This window comes from Oncorhynchus keta, chromosome 10 (genome assembly GCF_023373465.1).
Source record: "Oncorhynchus keta strain PuntledgeMale-10-30-2019 chromosome 10, Oket_V2, whole genome shotgun sequence".
In the NCBI taxonomy this organism is placed as follows: domain Eukaryota; kingdom Metazoa; phylum Chordata; class Actinopteri; order Salmoniformes; family Salmonidae; genus Oncorhynchus; species Oncorhynchus keta.
This window is the reverse complement of record NC_068430.1, coordinates 57,999,952-58,014,377: the sequence shown is the minus strand read 5'-3', so window position 1 is coordinate 58,014,377 and position 14,426 is coordinate 57,999,952. Positions and strand designations below refer to the sequence as shown.

The window sequence follows — 14,426 nt, the reverse complement described above, 5'->3', positions numbered from 1 at the left end:
ACGCTACCACATGTTGGTAATGACTACAGCATTTATTTCTGTCTCTGGGTTCACATGAACCGTGACTGTGGAATTTGGACTGTTTTGGCCAACCGTGACAGTGGAATTTGGACTGTTTTGGCCAACCGTGACAGTGGAATTTGGACTGTTTTGGCTGTATGTGTGTGTGTGCCATCCCACCTTGTAAGAACTGTTGAGTTTGTCCAGAAATAATTCTTAGGGCTCTATTCAATCTGTATTGCTGAATCATTCCAGATTTGTACAATAGAAATGTGAAGGTAATTTCCGATTGCGCCGACATATGCAGCGTTTATCTTGAATGCAGTCTCCGCTAATGCGGGAACATTGAAATGTAATGGAAATCAAGTTGGAATACTAAATTCAGCGATAGATTGAATAGAGATCTTACATCTAAAGACAGAATAAACCAGTGTGAAAAGGAGTAGAGTGAGTGTGTCTGAAAAATTGAATTTCTAGCAGTTTCACAACACTTTTTCATAGATTTCCCTGAAATCAACAAGGGGAATCTGTCAAAATTCCGAGTTTCCTTGTCAAAGTTACATATTAAGGAAGACTTATTTCCTGGCATATCACCAAAACAAAGCACTGCGCTATTGACTGGCAGTTAGGGTATTTACTAGCACTACCTCACCTTCTCCCATCTCTGTCCACACAGTCTTCTGAGGAAGGGGCAGTGAGCACCATCTACTGTGCGGTTGCCATGGAGATGGAGGGAATAACAGGGAAGTACTTTGACAGCGACTGTTCCCTGAGTCTCCCTGCTCCCCTGGCCCGAGACCCCACCCTCGCAGTAAAGGTCTTTGAGTTCTGCGAGAGATTGACATCCAAGTTCTGAGAGAGTGAGAGTTTGTCTTCAAGTGTTTTATTCAATAGCAGACAAGTAAAATACAGTGTAAGGTTTTATAATCTATGAAGGATACATATAAAGTTTTTTGTGTTTATTTGTGCGTCTTCAGTATTGTAGTCACCTAACAGCTCAGACACACCAATAATGTTTGCCGTAGGTCATGTGATATTTTCAGCTGACTGTATTTTCCTTCCCTGTGAGTAGGGACCTGCGTTTTGGTTGATCATCTCATATGACCTGGAATTGTAACCTTTTATTTGAAACCTTTTCCATACATGAGAAGTAGACCACAAATGAAAGCAATTGTCAGAGGATGGTGCTGGACCATCTGAGATAAAAAATATATATATATTTTTATATAATAAAATAAGGGGACAGTTGTCATGTGTTGCTGCCGTGCTATGTTGTTTTCATCTAAGGTCTCTATGTAGTGTTGTCTCTCGTCGGGATGTGTGTTTTGTCCTATATTATATAATTTATTTTTAATCCTAGCCCCTGCAGGAGGCCTTTTGGTAGGCCATCATTGCAAATAAGTATTTGTTCTTAACTGACTTGTCTAGTTAAATAAAATATAAATGGTTGAAATTCAGGTCATGTGATGTGATTAACCAAAAGACAGGGCCCTAACTATGAGGTGTGTGTGTATGTTAATGCGTAGCTGTGTGTGAAGTGGGAATTTTGTCAATAAACTTACTACCAGCAATGAGTGGTTGTTTCTTCACATTACATAGACGCTGTCATCTAGAGGATGTGGTATGGAAGTGGGAGACATGTCTGGATACACAGCTATTTCACAAGACAAGCAAAGCTTTATTGAAATGATCATTTTCCTTCATTCATATAATTGAAACAAACTGGTCAATTATAGTAGATTGGCAGCTTTGATGTCTCCGTTGGTCTTCTGTAATTTGGCTGAGGAAGAGAAAGCACAAACATGTTACAGCCTCAATACCTTTAAGCACTGTACCTGCTTTGTGTTTTTACCTACAGTAGTACACAGTTGCAGTAGTACCAAGTTTGTACATACGTTGCACACTATACATACACTGAGTGTACATTAGGAACACAAACTGACCGGGTGAAAGCTAGGATCCCATATCACTTGTCACTTGTTAAATCCAGTTCAATCAGTGTAGATGAAGGGGAGGAGACAGATTAATTAAGGGTTTTAAGCCTTCTTGAGACATGGATTGTGTATGTCGGACATTCAGAGGGTGAATGGGAAAGACAAAAGATTTAAGTGCCTTTGAACAGGGTATGGTAGTGAGTGCAAGCCGCAACGGTTTGAGTGTGGCAAGAACTGCAAAGCTGCTGGGTTTTTCACACTCAGATTCCTGTGTGTATCAAGAATGTTCCACCAACCAAAGGACATCCAGCCAACTGTGAGAAGCATTGGAGTCAACATGGGCCACCATCCCTGTGGAATGCTTTCGACACCTTGTAGAGTCCATGCCCTGACGAATTGAGGCTGTTCTGAGGGATAAAGGGGGTACAATTCAATATTCGCAAGATGTTCCAAATTATTTTTAGACTCAGCGTATTATATATATATTAAAATGGTCAAAAGAAAATAAATGAAGTATTAAGACATTTAAGCTAGTCTAAAAAAAAGTTCCAACCGTGGCTAAAGTTTGCACTTTTGGGACTATGCCATTGGCTCTGCCAAATAAGGACATTTTTGCAAAATTATAAAAAATAGTACTTTGTTGAAGCACCTTCGGCAGTGATTACAGCCAGGTGCGAAAATCTGATATCAACTTTGGAGGGGACAATTACATTAAATGTTCTCAAGAGTAATTCCTGAGGGGCCACCAAAAGTAGTGCTGTAACACACATCTTATTTGAGTCAGAAAAGGATGTTCATGTGATAGGTAAGACTTACAAAACCTTGCAAAGAGCATATTCAGCTGACAATCTCTTTTAAACTATTGGAACCTAGACTTAAAAATAATTGATGTTGGCACAGGATAGAGGGAATGTTGGAGCATAATTAACTAAATGACAGTTAATGAAAATGTACGCTTAATCCAGTATAAACTAATGTATATAATTTATTCTACAAGAGACAAAATGAACTAATTCTACAGCACAACAGCAGAGTCATGTCTTAAGTGTAAAACTAACAACGACTCAATAATCCATACTTTCTGGGTTTTCCTAAAAGTTATGGGCGGAGCTAGAAAGTTGGCTGTCAGAAGTATTACAATGTGAACTTCCTTTTAATCCGTCTGTCTGCATATTTCAAGACATGTCATATGGGGTGTAGTGAGATATGGACTGATGGACTGGTTGATGGACTGATTCTCTTCTCATCTAGAAAGAAATTATACAAAAACATGGAAATCAATCTCCAATCATTAACGCAATAGGAAAATCTAATTATTTATTATTGAAATAGCATGGGTGACTGAGGAAAGACAAATTGATACAATTTAAGGCCATGTGGCCCACTAAGGATAGGGGTGTGAGCATGCGGGTCTGGGCAGATGAAATGTAGTCGTTGTTTGTTGTGCGTCTGTAAGTTGATGTTTGTATCTGGTGTGAATAAAATAAAATAAATGTTTTTTTTTTCTACAAAGAGAATAAATAAATACCTTAATATAATTTGGTTTTCTGAGAAGTATTTGAAATACTTTCAAATATTATTTCATTTTTCTGAGACCTGTATTTGAATATTAAAGAAAATAGTTGCCTTTTAGTTGAAACTCTATATAAGCTATATTCCACTACCTTGAGTATTTCAAAAGTTTGTATTTTCAAATAAACTACAAAATACAATTGTTTTCTGCCCTGGTCTGGTGGGGACCCAACAAAACAGCGGCACACCACAGAATGAGATGGAAAAAACAAATCCACTCAATAAACCAGAAGATCAACTGTAAACGCTACCACATGTTGGTAATGACTACAGCATTTATTTCTGTCTCTGGGTTCACATGAACCGTGACTGTGGAATTTGTTTTGACTGACAGTGGAATTTGGACTTTTTGGCCAACCGTGACAGTGGAATTTGGACTGTTTTGGCTGTATGTGTGTGTGTGCCATCCCACCTTGTAAGAACTGTTGAGTTTGTCCAGAAATAATTCTTAGGGCTCTATTCAATCTGTATTGCTGAATCATTCCAGATTTGTACAATAGAAATGTGAAGGTAATTTCCGATTGCGCCGACATATGCAGCGTTTATCTTGAATGCAGTCTCCGCTAATGCGGGAACATTGAAATGTAATGGAAATCAAGTTGGAATACTAAATTCAGCGATAGATTGAATAGAGATCTCACATCTAAAGACAGAATAAACCAGTGTGAAAAGGAGTAGAGTGAGTGTGTCTGAAAAATTGAATTTATAGCAGTTTCACAACACTTTTTCATAGATTTCCCTGAAATCAACAAGGGGAATCTGTCAAAATTCTGAGTTTCCTTGTCAAAGTTACATATTAAGGAAGACTTATTTCCTGGCATATCACCAAAACAAAGCACTGCGCTATTGACTGGCAGTTATGGTATTTACTAGCACTACCTCACCTTCTCCCATCTCTGTCCACACAGTCTTCTGAGGAAGGGGCAGTGAGCACCATCTACTGTGCGGTTGCCATGGAGATGGAGGGAATAACAGGGAAGTACTTTGACAGCGACTGTTCCCTGAGTCTCCCTGCTCCCCTGGCCCGAGACCCCACCCTCGCAGTAAAGGTCTTTGAGTTCTGCGAGAGATTGACATCCAAGTTCTGAGAGAGTGAGAGTTTGTCTTCAAGTGTTTTATTCAATAGCAGACAAGTAAAATACAGTGTAAGGTTTTATAATCTATGAAGGATACATATAAAGTTTTTTGTGTTTATTTGTGCGTCTTCAGTATTGTAGTCACCTAACAGCTCAGACACACCAATAATGTTTGCCGTAGGTCATGTGATATTTTCAGCTGACTGTATTTTCCTTCCCTGTGAGTAGGGACCTGCGTTTTGGTTGATCATCTCATATGACCTGGAATTGTAACCTTTTATTTGAAACCTTTTCCATAAATGAGAAGTAGACCACAAATGAAAGCAAATGTCAGAGGATGGTGCTGGACCATCTGAGATAAAAAATATATATATATTTTTATATAATAAAATAAGGGGACAGTTGTCATGTGTTGCTGCCGTGCTATGTTGTTTTCATCTAAGGTCTCTATGTAGTGTTGTCTCTCGTCGGGATGTGTGTTTTGTCCTATATTATATAATTTATTTTTAATCCTAGCCCCTGCAGGAGGCCTTTTGGTAGGCCATCATTGCAAATAAGTATTTGTTCTTAACTGACTTGTCTAGTTAAATAAAATATAAATGGTTAAAATTCAGGTCATGTGATGTGATTAACCAAAAGACAGGGCCCTAACTATGAGGTGTGTGTGTATGTTAATGCGTAGCTGTGTGTGAAGTGGGAATTTTGTCAATAAACTTACTACCAGCAATGAGTGGTTGTTTCTTCACATTACATAGACGCTGTCATCTAGAGGATGTGGTATGGAAGTGGGAGACATGTCTGGATACACAGCTATTTCACAAGACAAGCAAAGCTTTATTGAAATGATAATTTTCCTTCATGCATATAATTGAAACAAACTGGTCAATTATAGTAGATTGGCAGCTTTGATGTCTCCGTTGGTCTTCTGTCATTTGGCTGAGGAAGAGAAAGCACAAACATGTTACAGCCTCAATACCTTTAAGCACTGTACCTGCTTTGTGTTTTTACCTACAGTAGTACACAGTTGCAGTAGTACCAAGTTTGTACATACGTTGCACACTATACATACACTGAGTGTACATTAGGAACACAAACTGACCGGGTGAAAGCTAGGATCCCATATCACTTGTCACTTGTTAAATCCAGTTCAATCAGTGTAGATGAAGGGGAGGAGACAGATTAATTAAGGGTTTTTAAGCCTTCTTGAGACATGGATTGTGTATGTCGGACATTCAGAGGGTGAATGGGAAAGACAAAAGATTTAAGTGCCTTTGAACAGGGTATGGTAGTGAGTGCAAGCCGCAACGGTTTGAGTGTGGCAAGAACTGCAAAGCTGCTGGGTTTTTCACACTCAGATTCCTGTGTGTATCAAGAATGTTCCACCAACCAAAGGACATCCAGCCAACTGTGAGAAGCATTGGAGTCAACATGGGCCACCATCCCTGTGGAATGCTTTCGACACCTTGTAGAGTCCATGCCCTGACGAATTGAGGCTGTTCTGAGGGATAAAGGGGGTACAATTCAATATTCGCAAGATGTTCCAAATTATTTTTAGACTCAGCGTATTATATATATATTAAAATGGTCAAAAGAAAATAAATGAAGTATTAAGACATTTAAGCTAGTCTAAAAAAAAGTTCCAACCGTGGCTAAAGTTTGCACTTTTGGGACTATGCCATTGGCTCTGCCAAATAAGGACATTTTTGCAAAATTATAAAAAATAGTACTTTGTTGAAGCACCTTCGGCAGTGATTACAGCCAGGTGCGAAAATCTGATATCAACTTTGGAGGGGACAATTACATTAAATGTTCTCAAGAGTAATTCCTGAGGGGGCCACCAAAAGTAGTGCTGTAACACACATCTTATTTGAGTCAGAAAAGGATGTTCATGTGATAGGTAAGACTTACAAAACCTTGCAAAAGAGCATATTCAGCTGACAATCTCTTTTAAACTATTGGAACCTAGACTTAAAAATAATTGATGTTGGCACAGGATAGAGGGAATGTTGGAGCATAATTAACTAAATGACAGTTAATGAAAATGTACGCTTAATCCAGTATAAACTAATGTATATAATTTATTCTACAAGAGACAAAATGAACTAATTCTACAGCACAACAGCAGAGTCATGTCTTAAGTGTAAAACTAACAACGACTCAATAATCCATACTTTCTGGGTTTTCCTAAAAGTTATGGGCGGAGCTAGAAAGTTGGCTGTCAGAAGTATTACAATGTGAACTTCCTTTTAATCCGTCTGTCTGCATATTTCAAGACATGTCATATGGGGGTGTAGTGAGATATGGACTGATGGACTGGTTGATGGACTGATTCTCTTCTCATCTAGAAAGAAATTATACAAAAAACATGGAAATCAATCTCCAATCATTAACGCAATAGGAAAATCTAATTATTTATTATTGAAATAGCATGGGTGACTGAGGAAAGACAAATTGATACAATTTAAGGCCATGTGGCCCACTAAGGATAGGGGTGTGAGCATGCGGGTCTGGGCAGATGAAATGTAGTCGTTGTTTGTGTGCGTCTGTAAGTTGATGTTTGTATCTGGTGTGAATAAAATAAAATAAATGTTTTTTTTTTCTACAAAGAGAATAAATAAATACCTTAATATAATTTGGTTTTCTGAGAAGTGTTTGAAATACTTTCAAATATTATTTTATTTTTCTGAGACCTGCATTTGAATATTAAAGAAAATAGTTGCCTTTTAGTTGAAACTCTATATAAGCTATATTCCACTACCTTGAGTATTTCAAAAGTTTGTATTTTCAAATAAACTACAAAATACAATTGTTTTCTGCCCTGGTCTGGTGGGGACCCAACAAAACAGCGGCACACCACAGAATGAGATGGAAAAAAACAAATCCACTCAATAAACCATAAGATCAACTGTAAACGCTACCACATGTTGGTAATGACTACAGCATTTATTTCTGTCTCTGGGTTCACATGAACCGTGACTGTGGAATTTGGACTGTTTTGGCCAACCGTGACAGTGGAATTTGGACTGTTTTGGCCAACCGTGACAGTGGAATTTGGACTGTTTTGGCCAACCGTGACAGTGGAATTTGGACTGTTTTGGCTGTATGTGTGTGTGTGCCATCCCACCTTGTAAGAGCTGTTGAGTTTGTCCAGAAATAATTCTTAGGGCTCTATTCAATCTGTATTGCTGAATCATTCCAGATTTGTACAATAGAAATGTGAAGGTAATTTCCGATTGCGCCGACATATGCAGCGTTTATCTTGAATGCAGTCTCCGCTAATGCGGGAACATTGAAATGTAATGGAAATCAAGTTGGAATACTAAATTCAGCGATAGATTGAATAGAGATCTTACATCTAAAGACAGAATAAACCAGTGTGAAAAGGAGTAGAGTGAGTGTGTCTGAAAAATTGAATTTCTAGCAGTTTCACAACACTTTTCATAGATTTCCCTGAAATCAACAAGGGGAATCTGTCAAAATTCTGAGTTTCCTTGTCAAAGTTACATATTAAGGAAGACTTATTTCCTGGCATATCACCAAAACAAAGCACTGCGCTATTGACTGGCAGTTAGGGTATTTACTAGCACTACCTCACCTTCTCCCATCTCTGTCCACACAGTCTTCTGAGGAAGGGGCAGTGAGCACCATCTACTGTGCGGTTGCCATGGAGATGGAGGGAATAACAGGGAAGTACTTTGACAGCGACTGTTCCCTGAGTCTCCCTGCTCCCCTGGCCCGAGACCCCACCCTCGCAGTAAAGGTCTTTGAGTTCTGCGAGAGATTGACATCCAAGTTCTGAGAGAGTGAGAGTTTGTCTTCAAGTGTTTTATTCAATAGCAGACAAGTAAAATACAGTGTAAGGTTTTATAATCTATGAAGGATACATATAAAGTTTTTGTGTTTATTTGTGCGTCTTCAGTATTGTAGTCACCTAACAGCTCAGACACACCAATAATGTTTGCCGTAGGTCATGTGATATTTTCAGCTGACTGTATTTTCCTTCCCTGTGAGTAGGGACCTGCGTTTTGGTTGATCATCTCATATGACCTGGAATTGTAACCTTTATTTGAAACCTTTTCCATACATGAGAAGTAGACCACAAATGAAAGCAATTGTCAGAGGATGGTGCTGGACCATCTGAGATAAAAAAATATATATATTTTTTATATAATAAAATAAGGGGACAGTTGTCATGTGTTGCTGCCGTGCTATGTTGTTTTCATCTAAGGTCTCTATGTAGTGTTGTCTCTCGTCGGGATGTGTGTTTTGTCCTATATTATATCATTTATTTTTAATCCTAGCCCTGCAGGAGGCCTTTTGGTAGGCCATCATTGCAAATAAGTATTTGTTCTTAACTGACTTGTCTAGTTAAATAAAATATAAATGGTTAAAATTCAGGTCATGTGATGTGATTAACCAAAAGACAGGGCCCTAACTATGAGGTGTGTGTGTATGTTAATGCGTAGCTGTGTGTGAAGTGGGAATTTTGTCAATAAACTTACTACCAGCAATGAGTGGTTGTTTCTTCACATTACATAGACGCTGTCATCTAGAGGATGTGGTATGGAAGTGGGAGACATGTCTGGATACACAGCTATTTCACAAGACAAGCAAAGCGTTATTGAAATTATCATTTTCCTTCATTCATATATTCATACATTTTTGCAAAATTATAAAAAATAGTACTTTGTTGAAGCACCTTCGGCAGAGATTACAGCCAGGGGCGAAAATCTGATATCAACTTTGGAGGGGACAATTACATTAAATGTTCTCAAGAGTAATTCCTGAGGGGGCCACCAAAAGTAGTGCTGTAACACATAGCCTACGTAGTAATATGTTAAATGTATATTGAGGAACCATAATTACTGCTACAGGATAATTGATAGGTACAGTAGTTAAATGAACGGTTGTCCCAACTTGTTAAAATGTTTAAATCATTATAATACTACTACTACTAATAATAGTTATGGCAGTGTTCCTTATCAGTCCAGTAAGTATGTGGCAGCGTAGCCTAGTGGTTAGAGTGTTGGACGAGTAACCGGAAGGTTGCGAGTTCAAACCCCCGAGCTGACAAGGTACAAATCTGTCTTGCTGCCCCTGAACAGGCAGTTAACCCACTGTTCCCATGCCATCATTGAAAATAAGAATGTGTTCTTAACTGACTTGCCTGGCTAAATAAAGGTAAAAAAAAAGGGTATTTGTACTTACAACCAGCAATACCAAGCAGGGGTGGTAATGGTACTGTACACTGTTTGGGTGCAGGTTTCAATACAATGAACATGGTGCGATCTCATCTCAAAGAATCTCCATTGAGAACCATCACAAAGTTGGTCTACGCACTGAACTGAGCTTTTTATTTAACTTTTTCTGATTCATTTATATAGTCATTAAATATGTGCCACTGGTTTGAGTCTATTACAACATCTTTACAAGAACAAAACACTCAGAATAAGTACAGTTCTAAAAGCAAAATAACTACTTCAATGAAAAACCCAAACAAATCAACCAAAATATCCTTCAGAAATACTTAGTTATTGTTCCGTCAGTGTCTCAACTCTTCAAACAACAACTATGGACAAGTATGTCACACAAAGTATTTACATTTACATTTAAGTCATTTAGCAGACGCTCTTATCCAGAGCGACTTACAAATTGGTGCATTCACCTTATGACATCCAGTGGAACAGCCACTTTACAATAGTGCATCTAAATCTTTTAAGGGGGTGAGAAGGATTACTTTATCCTATCCTAGTGAAGGTAATTTAAAAGTATGCCATTTTAAATTAAATAAATAATTAGTAAGTGTACTGTCATGTACTAAAAACGACTAAACAAAATGACAAATATTATACTTTACACCAGGGGTTCTCAAACAGGGTAGGTGGACCCCTAGGGGTCCCTGGTGTAATGGCAAGGGGTCCATGAAATAAAAAAAAGTGTAATGAATGTATTCAGCAGCACAAGGATTCCACTAACTTTACATATAATATAGAGGGGCGGAGGTCCCTGAGGACTACTCAAAACCTTGCCTGATTTCCTCAAAATATGCAGGGTTTCCAGTACTAAAAAAGGTTGAGAACCACTGCTATACACACTACTGAACAAAAGAACCGAACATATGTTTGAGGGTTTCAATGGATCCAACAAATTGCTGGCAGATATTTTCTCTCAAGACTATCCAGCCTGTCTTTATGTACATTACAGACAATTCTGATCAGCACCTTAACTTGGTCAACCAACCCCCGCACCTCCACTGGAAGCCTCCTGAGGACCTCTACTGCCTCTCAACTGCTGCTACAGGGGTATTTGTTGCGAAAGAGAGGCAACTGCACTGAAAGAGAATCTATGTTCAGCTCAGGGTACTGATCTAGAGACTCATCCAACTCCCCAGTGAGAAGCACTCTTTCCAAATTTGACAGAATGTTTAGACTGTCCTGGTCAAAACGTTCACCAAACTGAACCTCCACACCATCCAACACTTTAAAAAATTCTGTCCTATAGTGATCCACTGCTTTGCCAGCAAATCGTATTGAGTGTCTCAATGAATTCAATCAATGTTGTTGCTTTCTCATACAGTGCAAGGTAGCTTTTGTCATTTCTGCTGTTTACCCCACGCACTGGATAACTGGACACTGATTGGATTTAGCTGGTGTGCTGTTACAGTTACACAGTGGCGGTGGGTTTGGCAGTTTTGATGTGCTGTGAATTTTACAATGGCTTTTCTCCAGTTCCTAAATCCTGCATTAATGAAGGCAGCATCCGCTCTTTGGCCAAAAGATGGATGGCTTGAAAACCCTTACAGTGAAAACAACTCCTTTTATTGATGGATTATAATGTAGCCAGGGGAAATCACCAAACCATCTCTCTTGAAACGTCAACACTCTGTTGGCAAGAGTTTGAGGTTCTATAAATTGTGGGTGTGGCTGATATGGTTTTGTGCCATCACTGAAGTAACTGGACAATGCTTTGCCACTGTCTCCTATACTGGTGCAGCTGGCAACAAGGTTGACACCTGGTCCTGCGGTGGCTGTGACACTGTCCCCTATACTGGTGCAGCTGGCAACAAGGTTGACACCTGGTCCTGCCGTGGCTGTGACACTGTCCCCTATACTGGTGCAGCTGGCAACAAGGTTGACACCTGGTCCTGCCGTGGCTGTGACACTGTCCTCTGAAGTCTCTCTCCTTGGCTCTTTCCCTTTCACCACCCTCACTGCCTCACAGTTTGTCTCCTAGAAAATAAATAAGGTGTTTGCCGTACTCCTAACTACCAGTACCCAAAACTACACAATTAATCAGAACAGCAATTCCATTGCCTTAAACAAATCTTAGTTCAGTCACCAGTTTAAGTTGAGAGTGGGGGTATCCATGGCATTTTCCAATTATGTCCCTATTTTACAAGTCACAAAAATGTAGAACCTTTCATAATGTTGCCAAACAAATGACTCAACAAACTTACCTGAGACTCCCTGGCTCTGCCTGTCTGTCCCTGCCCATCTGTCCCCAGCTCTGCTGTCTGTGTGCCCTCTGTTGACTGATCTGCCTAATGCCATCATTGTGGAACTTTTCCATTAGCATTTCACTTCTTTCTCATGAACATTTTATCAACTAGTCTTGCATTTTGGTGTACTGAAAAATACTCTTATGTCTGACTTTTTAGTTTTTTTTCTGAAATGTTTCTACCTGGCAAGCTGCACAAACACACACACACACACACACACATACCGTATGTAGGTTATTTACAGTAGGAGATGGGCTTCTATCATCTTATCTTCTATTATTCTATATGGGCTTCGATCTAAAAGGTAGCTAGCAAATGTGAAACGAATTGCAGTGACAAGAATTGACAGCTGTATGAGTTCACCATTTACACAACATATGCTGCAACCTTTTGTCATTTTAATATAGTTTGTTTCATATTGGCTGGCTTCCAACAATAGCTGGATTTGCAATGCTAGCGAGCACCAATTCCGTTTCTGTGGTGTTTGCTATAATCTTTGCTATTATCAGTTTACCATTGTGAGGCAAAGGGCGGGGGGTAGCAATCTTTTGAAACTTAAAAACACACTATTAAGTGTCTATAATCAGCACAAGTGCTTTCATTGCGTATTATTAATATTATTGAAATTACATAGTTATGTTTACAGTGATATATTGGGGGGGGGGGAATCCTATTTTTCCCAAGATGGGGGTCGTGTCCCCCCGTCCCCCCTGGGATTTCCCCCTATGATTACAGCCTTGAGTCTTCTTGGGTATGACGCTACAAGCTACGCAAACCTGTATTTGGGGAGTGTCCCCCATTCTTCTCTGAAGATCCGGATATGTTCATTTGGGTTCAAGTCCAGGCTCTGGCTGGGCCACTCGTGGACATTCACAGACTTGTCCCGAAGCCACTCTTGCGTTGTCTTGGCTGTGTGCTTAGGGTCATTGTCCTGTTAGAAGGTGAACCTTTGCCCCAGTCTGAGGTCCTGGGTGCTCTGGAACAGGTTTTCATCGAGGATCTTTCTGTACTTTTCTCCGTTCATCTTTCCCTCGATCCTGATTAGTCTCCCAGTCCCTGCCACTGAAAAACATCCCCACACCATGATGCTGCCACCACCATGCTTCACCGCAGGGACGCTGGCAGGTTCTCTAGACGTGACACTTTGCATTCAGGCCAAATAGTTCAATCTTGGTTTCATCAGAACAGTGGATCTTGTTTCTCATGGTCTGAAAGACTTCAGGTGCCTTTTGTCAAACTCTGAGCGGGCTGCCGTGTGCCTTTTACTGAGGAGTGGCTTCTGTCTGGTGGAGTACTGCAGAGATGGTTGTCCTTCTAGAAGGTTCTCCCATCTCCACAGAGGAACTCTGGAGCTCCATCAGAGTGACCATCTGGTTCTTGGTCACCTCCCTGACCAAGAGCGTCTGCTAAATGACTTAAATGAAAATGTAAATGTTCTCCCCGATTGCTCAGTTTAGACCGGTGGCCAGCTCCAAGAAGAATCTTGGTGATTCCAAACGTCTTCCATTTAAGAATGATGGAGGCCACTGCATTCTTGGGGACCTTCGATGCTGCAGAAATGTTTTGATACACTTCCCCAAATCTGTGCCTCGATACAATCATGTCTCGGAGCCCTACGGACAATTCCTTCCACTTCACGGCTTGGTTTTTGCTCTGACATCACTATCAACTGTGGGATCTTATATAGACAGGTTTGTGCCTTTCCAAATCATGTCCAATCAATTGAATTTACCACAGGTGGACTCCAATCAAGTTGTAGAAACATGTCAAGGATGATCAATAGAAACAGGATGCACCTGAGTTCAATTTCGAGTCTCATAGCACAGGGTCTGAATACTTACATAAATAAGGTATTTCTGTTTTCTAAAATCTCAAAACCTGTTTTTGCTTTGTCATTATGCGGTACTGTGTGTAGATTGATGAGTAGAAAAATGATTTGATCAATTATAGAATAAGGCTGTAACATAACAAAATGTGGAAAAATGGAAAAGGGTATACCTAGTCAGTTGTACAACTGAATGCATTCAACTGAAATGTGTCTTTCACACTCTGAATCAGGTCAAGGGGTCTGAATACTTTCAGTGGCGGCCCGGGCGCAGTGTACGCTAACCAAGGTTGCCAGGTGCACGGTGTTTCCCCCGGCGCTGTGTTAAGAAGCAGTGCGGCTTGGTTGGGTTGTGTATCGGAGGACGCATGACTTTCAACCTTCGTCTCTCCCGAGCCCGTACGGGAGTTGTAGCGATGAGACAAGAGAGTAGTAACAATTGGATACCATGAAATTGTGGAGAAAAAAGGGGTAAAATCCACACAAAAAAAATAATGTTCTTGTTTTCCATGAAAACATAC

General features: G+C 39.9%; 1 protein-coding gene across 4 annotated transcripts in view; it reads left to right on the top strand.

Moving 5' to 3' along the window:
- LOC118389038 (retinol dehydrogenase 11-like) overlaps positions 1-8,885 on the top strand; it is a 32,198-nt gene extending 23,313 nt beyond the window's left edge. Inside the window, exons 6-7 of one of the 4 annotated variants that reach the window (XR_008144675.1) lie at positions 677-1,287; positions 8,811-8,885. Coding sequence is in view for 3 of the 4 variants with exons in the window: in XM_052527343.1 (XP_052383303.1) it covers positions 8,202-8,381 (180 nt within the window). In the remaining variant the exon portion in view is untranslated. Of the gene's footprint in view, positions 1-676; positions 1,572-4,414; positions 5,252-8,201; positions 8,478-8,810 lie in introns of those variants that run through there. The other 3 variants (XM_052527343.1, XM_052527342.1, XM_052527341.1) reach the window with 3 other exon arrangements.
- Positions 8,886-14,426: the final 5,541 nt, after the last annotated feature.